The sequence below is a fragment of the Salvelinus alpinus genome, chromosome 4 (assembly GCF_045679555.1).
Source record: "Salvelinus alpinus chromosome 4, SLU_Salpinus.1, whole genome shotgun sequence".
NCBI classification, from domain to species: domain Eukaryota; kingdom Metazoa; phylum Chordata; class Actinopteri; order Salmoniformes; family Salmonidae; genus Salvelinus; species Salvelinus alpinus.
The window spans coordinates 61,122,156-61,137,425 of NC_092089.1; the positions used below are offsets into that span (position 1 = coordinate 61,122,156).

Below are 15,270 nucleotides of genomic sequence, written 5' to 3' on the forward strand. Positions count from 1 at the left end.
TGAAGCCAGTCCTGCGTTGTCTTGGCTGTGGTTTGGGTCGTTGTCCTGTTGGAAGGTGAACGTTCACCCCAGTCTGAGGTCCTGAGCGCTCTGGAGCAGGTTTTCATCAAGGATCTTTCTGTACTTTGCTCAGTTCATCTTTCCCTCGATCCTGACTAGTCTCCCAGTCCCTTCAGCTGAAAAGCATCCCCACAGCATGATGCTGCCACCACCATGCTTCACCGTAGGGATGGTGCCAGGTTTCCTCCAGACCTGACGCTTGGCATTCAGGCCAAAGAGTTGAATCTTGTTTCTCATGGTCTGAGTGTGCTTTAGGTACCTTTTGGCAAACTGTGCCTTTTACTGAGTACTGGCTTCCGTCTGGCCACCCTACCATAAAAGCCTGATTGGTTGAGTGAAGACTCTCCCATCTCCACAGAGGAACTCCGGCGCTCTGTCAGAGTGACCATCGGGTTCTTGGTCACCTCCCTAACCAAGGCCCTTCTCCCCCGATTGCTCAGTTTGGCCGGGCAGCCAGCTCTAGGAAGAGTCTGGGTGGTTCCAAACTTCTTCCATTTAAGAATGAGGGAGGCCACTGTGTTCTTGGAGACCTTCAATGCTGCAGAAAGTTGTTCGTACCCTTCCCCAGATCTGTGCCTCGACACAATCCTGCCTCGGAGCTCTACGTACAATTCCTTCGACCTCATGGCTTGGTTTTTGCTCTGACATGCACTGTCAACTGTGGGACCTTACATAGACAGGTGTGTGCCTTTCCAAATCATGTCCAATCAATTGAATTTACCACAGGTGGACTCCAATCAAGTTGTAGAAACATCTGAAGGATGATCAATGGAAACAAGATGCACCTGAGCTCAATTTCGAGTCTCACAGGAAAGGGTCTGAATGCTTATTTAAATAAAGTATTTCCGTTTTTTATTTTTAATACATTTTCACAAATTTCTAAAAACCTGTTTTCAATTTGTCATTATAGGGTATTGTGTGTCGATTGATGAGGGGGAAAATGTATTTAAATCATTTTCGAATAAGGCTGTAACGTAACAAAATGTGGATGAAGTCAAGGGGTCTGAATACTTTCCGACTCCACTGTATGTCAATTCATCTTGTTATACTTTTATACACACAGCTAAAGGTGCATGCACACGAGCACACTCACAATCACATTGGCCCTACACACACATCTCTCCACCTATGGCATTTTGCCCCATACAAAAAATTATGTTCCCACCTTGCACTACAAATATATTGCAAACTAATGTCCATTCCTTGCATAATTTAACATGCAGTGAATTCAAAATAAATCAAAAACTCCTTAGGCTGGTCAAAGTCATGCTTACATAAATAAACTGCTTTCTAAGTGTGTTTGCTCGCTGGCACGCCATGGGGCTCAGTAGGGTGTATTGATAGTGCTGCATAGGTAATGAATTATAGAGAAATGTTCAGTTCCTTGAGAGGCAGGCTGCCATCATTAGTACCAACGCACTTACAGATCAGGCCAACACGACCAAATAACAACGTGTTTAAATGCCTAATTTGTTCAGAATGAGAGAGGGGGGGGGAGAGAGGGGGGTGGAGAGAGAGAGGGTGGGGGGGGGAGAGGGGGGGAGAGAGAGAGGGGGGGGGGAGAGAGGGGGGGGGGGAGATAGGGGGGGGGGGGGAGAGAGCAATTATTGATAATAATTGATTTATGTAATCATCAGCATATGAAAAATGGGGAGAGAAATGTTTTAAAATAGCACTCTAGCTCAGTCCCGCCCATACAAATTGTACTATTTATGCACAGCAAATTGACCGTGAAATTGCAATGTGTTGTTGCTCTTCCATCATTAATTTTGTTAGGAACTGGCAAGAAATGAAAGGAAGAGCATTTCAAATCAAATCCACCAACATCGCAAGGTTAACATATTTATACATATTTCATTGCCAATTAAACATCTGAATGTTTATTAAATTTATATCAATACATGTTAATGTTACATTGTAAAGATATGAATCTATCGGACCCTTATTGAACTCTCTCAGTATAGTGCCTCTGTATTCGCAGTCTGAACAATACCCCCAATACATATTTCTGGTTGAATCTATTAGGGATATGTCCATGAAAAACACATTATCTCAATATCCATACTAGACGAGACTTGGGGCCCTGCAGGAAAAACAACACATAACAAAGGGTTGAGCTGCTGCCCCCGCTAAGTGTATCCTTTATTTAACATTGGCCTCATTATTTCTCCACTACATTGCTAAAGTTTTATACACAAGTAAGGAGAAAGGATCTCATTTGTGAGGCTTGCTTTGGTGCTCACTGTGCTCAGAGTACTATTTTCAGGCTGCCGGTAATACCTCCATATTGAAAAGGTCTGACAAGCTATCTTTCATCATAAGCCAGAAAAAAAAGGTTGATAGACAGTCTCAAGCTCCTTTAGCTCTGGTGCCACTGCCACATAATGTGTGTGGTAGATTACTTTGAACAAAGTCCCCCACACAGCACATTCTTCAGCTGAGGTCGCTGCCTCTTAATATGTGTGAGGGGAGATCCCATTCCCCCATAAAAAAGCATTTCTAAGTGAATAGCCAAATACAAGACAATCTTGTATATGTCATCTTTTCATGTTAAGCCACATCGATTAAGCTGCAAAGAATGATCATTCAAATGTAAATTGGCTCTGAGTAACATTTAGTTGGAATACATCAGACTTAACTCACTCTTTAGACTAGATAATGCAATTGTGTGCTGCCTGAGGGGAAGTGTGGTGTTTTTTTTTATAGCCTTCTATATTCCGGGGGTTTATTCTTAAATACATGCACCATTAACCACAGTCTGGATACTGTGCTGTGTAAAGGAAGTTAGAGATCTGGGCCCGTGTCCACAAAGCGTTTCAGAGTAGGAGTGCTGATCTAGTATCAGTTTTGCCATAGATCATAATGAATAATATTACATGGACAGATCCTGGATCAGCACTCCTACTCTAGGTTGCTTAGTTTGGCCCAACAATAATAAGATGATGTATCAAGTGTTTTAATCAACTGTTTAGGCCTTTTTATGTTTATTTTTGTGTTTTCTTTCTTGTGATCTCTGTTATGACGCTATTAATGTGATTAGGCCTTATGTTGACTTTCATGCTAATCGTCGTATGTATAGGAATGTGCGTTTGTAGTAGGATATGGAGGTGGGGCACAAGTCGTGTGGTGGCACTGGTGCCTGGGGTGGTGCTGGGTGTCAGGGAAGGAAGATGTGGGGTTTATGGGTGTGGTGTGTGGAGCAATGTGTGTGCAGCAGTGGGGTGGGCGGTTGAGGTAGAGGAGGGCCAATGTGTGATGTGACACGTGCAGGTGTAAAAGACAGGGCCCCTGCAGGGGAAGGCAGGACACTATAGACCATTACCCAGCCTGAGCCAGCCATCCGCTAAGAGCTAATATGGAATTTACCTCTACATCTCTCTCTCTCTCTCTCTCTCTCTCCCATTAACTTCCTGTTTTCTATGACTCATAGACACCCTCTTTCGCAGTGTACATGTTTTGCCTGCTTTTCAACAGGCTAATGACATTACTATTGGAATATGTTCACCTACAGGTTTATGATTAATACGTCAGGGTAGTGAGAAGCCTATATTGACTAAAGTGATGTGTTTTTAAAGTGTGGTGTCCTGATACTATCTGTTTGGCGGTATAGTGGGAGTAGTTATAGGGGGTGTAATGTGACATAGATCAGAGTGTTGTTTGCTTCTGTGTTTTGTAATGTCTCGGGGTGTTGTTTTAGACCTGCAGCTTCATACTGCTGTGATCTCAATTCTAAATGGACAAATATGAATGTTTTGTTACACGCTATTCTTTGACATGCTCTCTCTCTTTCTTTCCCTTTCTCTGTATCATTCTGTCTTTCTCCCTCTCGCTGTATCTTTGTTTCTTTCTTTCTCCCTCTCTCTCTGTTTCTTTCTTTCTCCCTCTCTCTCTCTGTATCTCTCTCCCTCTCTCCCTCTCCCTATTTCTCTTTGTATGTCTCTCTTCTCCAGTCTACATCGAGGACCTGGCGCGAAGCGTGGAGCAAAGCAGGCGGCTGATCATCGTGTTGACTCCTGAGTTTGTGGCCAAGCGTGGCTGGAGCATCTTCCAGCTGGAGACACGGCTCCACAGCATGCTGGTGACAGGGGAGATCAAGGTCATTATGATCGAGTGTGCTGACCTCAAGAGCGTCATCAACTACCAAGAGGTGGAGGCCCTGAAGAACACCATCAAAGTGCTCACCATCATCAAGTGGAGGGGCCCTAAGAGCAACGAGCTCAAGTCCAAGTTTTGGAAGCAGGTGATTTACGAGATGCCGGTAAAGAGGAAGGAGATGCTGTCTCGCCGGCAGGTGCTTGACTCCGGAGAGCAGGGCCTGTTCGGCGACCTGCAGACGGTCTCCACCATCGCCATGACGACCACGTCTGCCTCGCTGGCGCCCGCCCACCATGCCGAGATCCCAGACTTTAACCAGGCCGGCCACCCCCAGATGAGACACTACTGCACCCGTAGTTACGAGTATAAGATGCCCGGTTCCCCCGTGCAGATAGCCACCTTGAGTAACCGTCACATGTACTGCAATATCCCCATGACGCTGCTCAACGGACAGGTGACTCAGAACAACACGATGGGAAAGAGCAAGCAGGAGATCCACTTGAACAGCACATTCGTCCCTCTATCTGGAAGGGAACTCACAAGTGATATCTGGTAGACTGATATTCAGCAACCGGCTTGATGGCACCATCTTTATTTATTTTTAGCTTTTTTTTATCTGCATGAAGACTCATTTAGACAAAACACTGATCAAAAAAAAAGACTGAACACAATCATTTCTCACGGACTACTTTCATTGGCGATTAAATGTTTTATTTTTTTCGTTCAGCCATAAGAAAAAAAGGGGAAAAAAGGAGTTGCTCCAGTCATCATTTTCTTACTTGAAAAATGTCTCCTTTTCAGAGATAAGTAATACATTAAAAAACCTTGTTTTTAATGTTCAAGGTATTGTTATTATGTACAGTTTTCATATCTTCTATAAACATTCATGATGATTCCTTTGAGATGTTAATGGTGTATGAGTATGTGAGTGAATCCACATTAAATGATTCTGACCTGGGATACTTCATGGGAAAGGGGGACATTTCTCATTGCGGCACAATTCTGTAAAGACCGACTGAACACATTCTCTGTGAGCTTTAAACATTTTACAGTATATTTAAGCAAATCAATAATGTTTGAAGGTATTGTCATTGTTTGAGGCCAATTAAATATGAATATTTGAAATGTTTGATACAATATTTGTTTGAGTTGTATTCTGTGACTCTAGTTGCTGTCTCTTGATTTCTGCCAGTTACGTTGCTAATTCTTTTTGGTAAAAACAAGAAGCCCTCATCAACTTTTTTTCTACTTCTCTGCTGAAATCCTCCCCTGCTTTTCATGCCTTCTTTCCTCCCTTTCGGCCATATTGTTTTCAGATTACTATTGAGTTGTCTCCTTGAGGATGACCTGCTCTCTAAAGGTTACAGATGGACTCAGTGTGGTGCTTTGGGAACCGATCGTAGTTTTGACTGACTGTACTGTAGAAATGGAATGGAACTGGAATCACCTGAGATATGTGCATTTGTATCTATTTTATTTTATTTATTTTGCAAAATGAGAAGAGAATAGTCTTAAAGAATCTTCCTCTTCTCCGCATAAGTTGCTTTGCTGCTTCTATCCTGGCTCCACCCTAGAGAATTCATCCTATTTGTCTGCTTTGTTTTTTAATATAGCACCCTCTATCTGTCTCATTGCGTTATAGCCGAAATACCAAGATTGTAAAAAAAATTACTTAGACATGGTCTGAGCTTGGTGACCTTCAAGAGCAAACTAAAATACTAACCGCAGGAGGTCAAAGAGATTTCAACCATCAGTCTGAACCATTGCTGAACTGCCCACAGATGTCTTCTCCAACATCAGTTATAAATCATAAGTTTATTTAATGCCTTTTTTTCTGTTTGCAAGCTGATGGATTTTGATAGTGATTCCATGCCATGAATAGCAAGGGCATCAATGTGCATATGATGATATCAAATAAATAATTTTATGGGACCCTTGCGAATGGCTGTATATTAAATCATGTTGAAATCACACAGGTTGTTTACTGCTTGATTTATTCCATAGGCACTTTGTTTGGTTTTGATTGTCATGTAATGCTGTCACTTTACCTAAGTGGAGTAATAATATTAATCTATGTGGTGGAGTACAATATGTCATGCTTTCAATGGTCATACATGTCAGCAACAGGAGCTTTAGTCTTTCCACGTCGCAAAAACTGAAATACTGTATGTTTGTTAGGTGGCCCTCTATTACCTATGGAAGCCCATTCCCGCAACTTAAAAAAAAAATGGCGATACAATCAAAACATTTCGAGATATTAAGTCAAAATTGAGACACTAAGGCAGAATTTCAAGAAACTAACTTGACATTTCGAGATGGTAAAACATACATATAGGATATTTGTCTTCATTTGTAACATTATGTGGCGATTTCCATCTATCCATACGGCAAAGATAAGCAAATGTGTGGCGAACTGGCATATGCCCCAACACTTTTGTTGTTTAGTAAAGTACTGTTGTTTAGACTAATTTGCCTCATAATTTGTCAACTCGTGCACAATTAATCTGTGCTTCAGTCTGATCAACTGTAGCCTACTGATAACACCCACAACTGCAGGTAGCCTAGAGAAGCCTATGCACTCTGATCCCCTCTGGCCAGGGGAAACGAAGCAGTAACGTCATGTATTTATAGCCTAAGCTACTGTATGTACTTATAGCCTAAAATAGGCCTATTTATTTGTGTTAAGCGAAAATGTGATCGGTTTATATTCAAACTTTGAAAGGCTAGGCTACTCAATAGTGATGACATACAGTGGGGAGAACAAGTATTTGATACACTGCCGATTTTGCAGGTTTTCCTACTTACAAAGCATGTAGAGGTCTGTCATTTTTATCATAGGTACACTTCAACTGTGAGAGACGGAATCTAAAACAAAAATCCAGAAAATCACATTGTATGATTTTTAAGTAATTAATTTGCATTTTATTGCATGACATAAGTATTTGATCACCTACCAACCAGTAAGAATTCCGGCTCTCACAGACCTGTTAGTTTTTCTTTAAGAAGCCCTCCTGTTCTCCACTCATTACCTGTATTAACTGCACCTGTTTGAACTCGTTACCTGTATAAAAGACACCTGTCCACACACTCAATCAAACAGACTCCAACCTCTCCACAATGGCCAAGACCAGAGAGCTGTGTAAGGACATCAGGGATAAATTGTAGACCTGTACAAGGCTGGGATGGGCTACAGGACAATAGCCAATCAGCTTGGTGAGAAGGCAACAACTGTTGGCACAATTATTAGAAAATGGAAGAAGTTCAAGATGACGGTCAATCACCCTCGGTCTGGGGCTCCATGCAAGATCTCACCTCGTGGGGCATCAATGATCATGAGGAATGTGAGGGATCAGCCCAGAACTACACGGCAGGACCTGGTCAATGACCTGAAGAGAGCTGGGACCACAGTCTCAAAGAAAACCATTAGTAACACACTACGCCGTCATGGATTAAAATCCTGCAGCGCACGCAAGGTCCCCCTGCTCAAGCCAGCGCATGTCCAGGCCCGTCTGAAGTTTGCCAATGACCATCTGGATGATCCAGAGGAGGAATGGGAGAAGGTCATGTGGTCTGATGAGACAAAAATAGAGCTTTTTGCTCTAAACTCCACTCGCCGTGTTTGGAGGAATAGAAGGATGAGTACAACCCCAAGAACACCATCCCAACCGTGAAGCATGGAGGTGGAAACATCATTCTTTGGGGATGCTTTTCTGCAAAGGGGACAGGACGACTGCACCGTATTGAGGGGAGGATGGATGGGGCCATGTATCGCGAGATCTTGACCAACAACCTCCTTCCCTCAGTAAGAGCATTGAAGATGGGTCGTGGCTGGGTCTTCCAGCATGACAACGACCCGAAACACACAGCCAGGGCAACTAAGGAGTGGCTCCGTAAGAAGCATCTCAAGGTCCTGGAGTGGCCTAGCCAGTCTCCAGACCTGAACCCAATAGAAAATCTTTGGAGGGAGCCGAAAGTCCGTATTGCCCAGCGACAGCCCCGAAACCTGAAGGATCTGGAGAAGGTCTGTATGGAGGAGTGGGCCAAAATCCCTGCTGCAGTGTGTGCAAACCTGGTCAAGAACTACAGGAAACGTATGATCTCTGTAATTGCAAACTAAGGTTTCTGTACCAAATATTCAGTTCTGCTTTTCTGATGTATCAAATACTTATGTCATGCAATAAAATGCAAATTAATTACTTAAAAATCATACAATGTGATTTTCTGGATTTTTGTTTTAGATTCCTTCTCTCACAGTTGAAGTGTACCTATGATAAAAATTACAGACCTCTACATGCTTTGTAAGTAGGAAAACCTGCAAAATCGTCAGTGTATCAAATACTTGTTCTCCCCACTGTATATTAAGTAACTTTTTAATTACACGATGCAACACTGCATAAAGCAAACTCAGCCCTGTTAGTTTGATTGTCCAATTGCAGTTGTCTGATTAAAAAACATTTGGTCCCATCATAGCCTATATAAAACCATTTTACAGCTGATTTATTACTTTGTCGTACCTTCCAACTAGAGTCCAGAGTTTTACCTAGTTTTACCTGGTTAGGTTAGCCCCAGTGGTTCTCAAACTTTCTCTCCTCTGGGACCCCCAGAAGTTACACTAGTTCACATGATTCACCTAATCAATGGTTAGTTGACAAGTTGAGTCAGGTGTGCTAGTTCTGAAATAGATCAAATACATGAACCTGCTGGCGGTCCCCGAGGAGAGGCTAACTACCAGATCATGAAAAACTCTGGGACCCAGGAACCCCCTCCTCCCCCACCACATCTTGGACCTGTGGTGCCACCTCTGAAATCACACAATGTTACAAATGAAGAAACATATCCTTTAAGTATGTTCTACTATCTAAAAATGTTGACTTAGTATCTCAAAAAAAATGTATAGTATCGAGAAATTTTGACTGACGTAACTACAGATTTCGATTTGTATCTAGACATTTTTAGATAGTATCTAAAAAATGTTGACTTAAGTATCTCGAAATGTTTACTTAGTATTTCTAAACTTTGAGATAGTATCACGAAATGTTGAATTAGTATCTAGAAATGTTAAGATAGTATCTAGACATTTCGACTTAGTATCTAAAGATTTTTAGATAGTATCTTGACATTTCTACGTACATATCACAAAATGTTGACTTAGTATCTTGAAATTTTGACTTATGTAGTATCTCATCATTTCTATTTGGTATCTCAACATTTTGAGGTAGTATCACGGAATTGTGACTTACTTTTTAGATAGTATCTCAAAAATGTTACTTTCTTATCTTGACATTTTTACTTAGTATCTCGAAATTTGGAGATAGTTTTTTAATGTCGATATAAAAGATTGATACTATGTTGTGGGAATGGGCTCCATAATTACATATGGGCTAACAAACGCACACACGCACGCACACACACACACATTCTCAAAATGTCTAGATACCATCAAAATAAATTGAGATAGTAGCATTGCGTGGTGATTTCCGTCTATCCATGTTTCAGAGACGAGCACAGCAATAACCTTCCAGGTATGTATAGTTAATTACACGTGTGTGTGTGTGTGTATGTGTGCATGCTTGCTTTGTCTGCCAAAATGTACTTAATGAATTCAAAATAATCTGTAGTGAGACAAAATAAGATTGATAGTTTTGATAGAAATGTATATAACTTTAGTATGGAATAGTTTTCTGTGTGATGGATTCAATGTATTTGACCTACACTGGCAGGGTCTACAGACAATCACGGATTACAAAGGGAAACCAGCCACGTCGCAGACACCCGACATCTTGCTCCCGGACAAGCCGAACATCTTCTTTGCCCGCTTTGTGGATAACACAGTGCTACCGGCGCGGCCTGCTCCCAAGGACTGTGGACTCTCATTCTCTGTGGCCGACGTGAGTAAGACAACCCTCGCAAGGCTGCCAGCCCAGACAGAATCCCTACCCTCATCCTCAGAGCATGAGCAGACCAGCTGGCTGGAGTGTTTACAGAAATATTAAATCTCTCCCTATCCCAGTCTGCTGTCCCCACTTGCTTCAAGATGTCCACCATTGTTCCTGTACCAAAGAAAGCAAAGGTGACTGAACTAAATGACTATCGCCCCTTAACACTCACTTTTGTCATCATGTAGTGCTTTGAGAGGCTAGTTAAAGATCATATCATCTCTTCCTTACCGTTATACCCTAGATCAACTTCGAATTTGCATACCGCCACAATAGATCCACAAACAATGCAATCGCCATCACACTGCACACTGCCCTATCCCCGAAGACAACGGTGTCTGCGATGTGGCTTGTTTTCCCTTTGTAATCAGTGATTGTCTGTAGACCCTGCCAGTATAGGTCAAATACATTGAATAGATAAGAGGAATACCTATGTAAGAATGCTGTTCATTGACTATAGCTCAGCCTTCAACACCATAGTACCCTTCAAGCTCATCATTAAGCTCGGGCCCTGGGTCTGAACCCCGCCCTGTGCAATTGGTTCATAGACTTCCTGACCGGCCGCCCCCAGGTGGTGAAGGTAGGACACCACACCTCCACTTCGCTGATCCTCAACACAGGGGCCCCACAAGGGTGCGTGCTCAGCCCCCTCCTGTACTCCCTGTTCACCCATGACTGCGTGGCCATACACGCCTCCAACTCAATCATCAAGTTTGCATACAACACAACAGTAGTAGGCCTGATTACCAACAATGGCGAGACAGCCTACAGGGAGGAGGTGAGGGCCTTGGTGGAGTGGTGCCAGGAAAATAATCTCTCCCTCAACAAAATGAAGGAGCTGATCGTGGACTTCAGGAAACAGCAGAGGGAGCACACCTCTATCCACATCAATGGGACCACAGCGGATAATTTGTATTTATTTAATTTAACTAGGTAAGTCAGTTAAGAACAAATTCTTATTTTACAATGGCGGCCTACCTCAGACGACGCTGGGCCAATTGTGTGCCACCCTATGGGACTCCCGATTACGGGCGGTTGTGATACAGCCCGGGATTGAACCAGGGTCTCTAGTGACGCCTCTAGCACTGAAATGCAGTGCCTTCGATCGCTGCGCCACACAGGAAAGCTTCAAGTTACTCAGCGTACACATCACTGACAATCTGAAAAAGTCCACCCACACAGACAGTGTGGTGAAGAAGGCACAACAAGGCCTCCTCAGGCTGAAGAAATGTGACTTGGCCCCTAAGACCCTCACAAACTTTTACAGATGCACAATTGAGAGCATCCTGTCGGGCTGTATCACCGCCTGGTATGGCAACTGGTACGGCCCGCAACCGCAGGGCTCTCCAGAGGATGGTGAGGTCTGCCCAATACATCACCAGGGGGCACACTACATGCCCTCCAGGACACCTACAGCACCCGATGTCACAGGAAGATCAAAAAGATCATCAAGGACAACAACCACCCCAGCCACTGCCTGTTCACCCTGCTACCATTCAAAACGGCGAGGTCAGTACAGGTGCATCAAAGCTGGAACTGAGAGACTGAAAAACAGCTTCTATCTCAAGGCCATCAGAGTGTTAAATAGCCATCACTAGCTGGCTACCACCCGGTTATTCAACCCTGCACCTTAGAGGCTCTACCCCATTACATAGACATGGAATCACTGGTCACTTTAATAATGGAACACTAGTCACTTTACAGTTTTTTACAATCGCTAACATCCTTTTGTCCAATCTGTAGTCACATTTTCAAAACTCTAAACACAATTAGCACAACATCCATCTGTTGTGGACCATACCATTAACACAATTCATGTTGTTTTCACAGAATATTCAGTCAATTAAGACGTTTCTAAAATGCTTAAATTGTCTTTACATACAAGCTTACTCAATACCAAAATGATGACTCTTTGTCTTATTTACAAATGCTTGCACACAGCATGCCAGAAATGAAGACCCAATGTTCAAAACCTTATATATAGTATAAATAACCTACTTCTGCAACAACAGCAGCTCAAAAGCTATATTGAAACAGCTGATAAGCATTTTTGAATGAACAGATCATTGAAACATTGAGAAATAGCTGATTTACTGTAAATTGTGTAAAATAGACCAACCACAGCTGATTCCAATCTCAATCGAAGACATAGCCAGGTGTTGTGGATACAGAACAACACAGAGGAGCAGAGAGAGAAAAAATGATGTCTGGACAAGGGAGAGGAATAGTTGGACCAGGGAGAGGAGTAGCTGGACAAGGCAGAAGAGTAGTTGGACCTGGTAGAGGAGTAGCTGGACAAGGCAGAGGAGTAGCTGGACCAGGGAGAGGAGTAGCTGGACCAGGCAGAGGAGTAGTTGGACCAGGCAGAGGAGTAGATCGACCTGGGAGAGGAGTAGATCGACCTGGGAGAGGAGTAGCTGGACCTGGGAAAGGAGTAGCTGGACCAGGGAGAGGAGTAGTTGGACCAGGGTTGAGGAGTAGTTGGACCAGGGAGAGGAGTAGCTGGTCCTGGGAAAGGAGTAGTTGGACCAGGGAAAGGAGTAGTTGGACCAGGGTTGAGGAGTAATTGGACCAGGTAGAGGAGCAGTTGGACCAGGCAGAGAAGTAGCTGGACCAGGCAGAGGAGTAGTTGGACCAGGCAGAGGAGTAGCTGGACCAGGCAGAGGAGTATCTGGACCAGGCAGAGGAGTAGTTGGACCAGGGAGAGGAGTAGCTGGACCAGGGAGAGGAGTAGCTGGACCAGGGAGAGGTGTAGCTGGACCAGGCAGAGGAGTAGTTGGGCCAGGCAGAGGAGTAGCTGGACCAGGCAGAGGAGTAGCTGGACCAGGGAGAGGAGTAGCTGGACCAGGCAGAGGAGTAGTTGGACCAGGCAGAGGAGTAGATCGACCTGGGAGAGGAGTAGATCGACCTGGGAGAGGAGTAGCTGGACCTGGGAAAGGAGTAGCTGGACCAGGGAGAGGAGTAGTTGGACCAGGGTTGAGGAGTAGTTGGACCAGGGAGAGGAGTAGCTGGTCCTGGGAAAGGAGTAGTTGGACCAGGGAAAGGAGTAGTTGGACCAGGGTTGAGGAGTAATTGGACCAGGTAGAGGAGAAGTTGGACCAGGCAGAGAAGTAGCTGGACCAGGCAGAGGAGTAGTTGGACCAGGCAGAGGAGTAGCTGGACCAGGCAGAGGAGTATCTGGACCAGGCAGAGGAGTAGTTGGACCAGGGAGAGGAGTAGCTGGACCAGGGAGAGGAGTAGCTGGACCAGGGAGAGGTGTAGCTGGACCAGGCAGAGGAGTAGTTGGACCAGGCAGAGGAGTAGCTGGACCAGGCAGAGGAGTAGCTGGACCAGGGAGAGGAGTAGTTGGACCAGGTAGAGGAGTAGATGGACCAGGACAAGGGAGAAGGAGAGGTAGGGGGAGAGGAGTAAGAATGTGTGGTGGTGTTCAAAGGAGAGTAAGAGCTGTTGTCACTGATGAAATAAGAGCCACCATCATAGACCATGTGATAAACCATGGTCTATCACTGAGAGAGGCTGGTTAAAGAGTCCAGCCTAATCTCAGACGGTCAACCGTGGCTTCCATTATCCGGAATTTTCAACAAACCAACAGGTAAGTAATGCATTTCACAAGGGCTTCTTCTATCATTACTGTTGCTATGTCCCACAGTAACTGTAGGCCATCAGTCCCAATGCAAATACATCTGTATTTTTGTTCCTCTAAAGGATGCAACGTCTTCCTCCCTCTGGGGGAAGAGGAAAGCTCCTCAGTGAAGACCAAGAGCATGCCATTGTAGGATTGGTCATTGCTGATAATGCAATAAAGCTGAGAGAAATTCAGACCAGAATTGTAGAGGACAACCTGGCATTTCACCATGTGGAAAGCATCAGCCTGACTACCATTGTTCGGACTCTGACCAAACACAGAGTTCGAATGAAACAGTTGTACACACTTCCTTTTGATAGGAACAGTGACACCAGGTATGGTGTCTATCCAATATGTCTTGTTCTATAGTGAGTTTTACACTATGCTCCTCTACATGTTAACATGGGTTACAGTCCTTTTTTCACCTTTATTTAACCAGGTAGGCAAGTTGAGAACAAGTTTTCATTTACAATTGCGACCTGGCCAAGATAAAGCAAAGCAGTTCGACACATACAACAACACAGAGTTACACATGGAGTAAAACAAACATACAGTCAATAAAACAGTAGAAAAAAAATAAGTATATACAATGTGAGCAAATGAGGTGAGATAAGGGAGGTAAAGGCAAAAAAGGCCATGGTGGCGAAGTAAATACAATATAGCAAGTAAAACACTGGAATGGTAGATTTGCAGTGGAAGAATGTGCAAAGTAAAGATATAAATAATGGGGTGCAAAGGAGCAAAATAAATAAATAAATAAATACACTAGGGTCAGAGGTAGTTGTTTGGGCTAAATTATAGATGGGCTATGTACAGGTGCAGTAATCTGTGTGTGTGTGTGTGTGTGTGTTTGGCAGCCCAAATTTACTTAATTAATGAATTGAAAATAATCTATAGTCCGACTACAAAGTGCATAGTATCCACCTCATGTAAATTATAACTCCGGTTTCGAGTGGTTTGCTGTGTGTTGGATTCAATGTATTGGATTGTAGAGAAAGGTTGTTAAAAAACCTCACTAGGGTATGTGGGATGGTAGCGTCCCACCTCGTCAACAGCCAGTGAAACTGCAGAGCGCCAAATTCAAAACAACAGAAATCCCATAATTTAAATTCCTCAAACATACAAGTATTTTACACCATTTTAAAGATACACTTGTTGTAAATCCAGCCAAAGTGTCCGATTTCAAAAAGGTTTTACAACGAAAGCACACCAAACGATTATGTTAGGTTAGAGCCAAGTCACAGAAAAAGACAGCCATTTTTCCAGCCAAAGAGAGGAGTAACAAAAAGCAGAAATAGAGATAAAATGAATCACTAACCTTTGATGATCTTCATCAGATGACACTCATAGGACTTCATGTTACACAATACATGCATGTTTAGTTCGGTAAAGTTCATATTTATATCCAAAAATCTGAGTTTAGGCGGGACAGTAGCGTTACTGTCTCACTTGGCAAAAAGCCAGAGAAAATGCAGAGCGCCAAATTCAAATTAATTACTATACAATCTAACTTTCATTAAATCACACATGAAAGATACCAAATTAAAGCTACAC

At 43.4% G+C, this 15,270-nt stretch overlaps 1 protein-coding gene across 1 annotated transcript in view; it reads left to right on the top strand.

Annotated features, from left to right (window-relative positions):
* LOC139574054 (X-linked interleukin-1 receptor accessory protein-like 2) overlaps window positions 1-6,128 on the top strand; it is a 325,366-nt gene extending 319,238 nt beyond the window's left edge. The window contains exon 11 of the mRNA XM_071398191.1: window positions 4,011-6,128. Coding sequence (XP_071254292.1) covers window positions 4,011-4,711 — 701 coding nt within the window. The 3' untranslated portion in view covers window positions 4,712-6,128. The remainder of the gene's footprint in view (window positions 1-4,010) is intronic.
* Window positions 6,129-15,270: the final 9,142 nt, after the last annotated feature.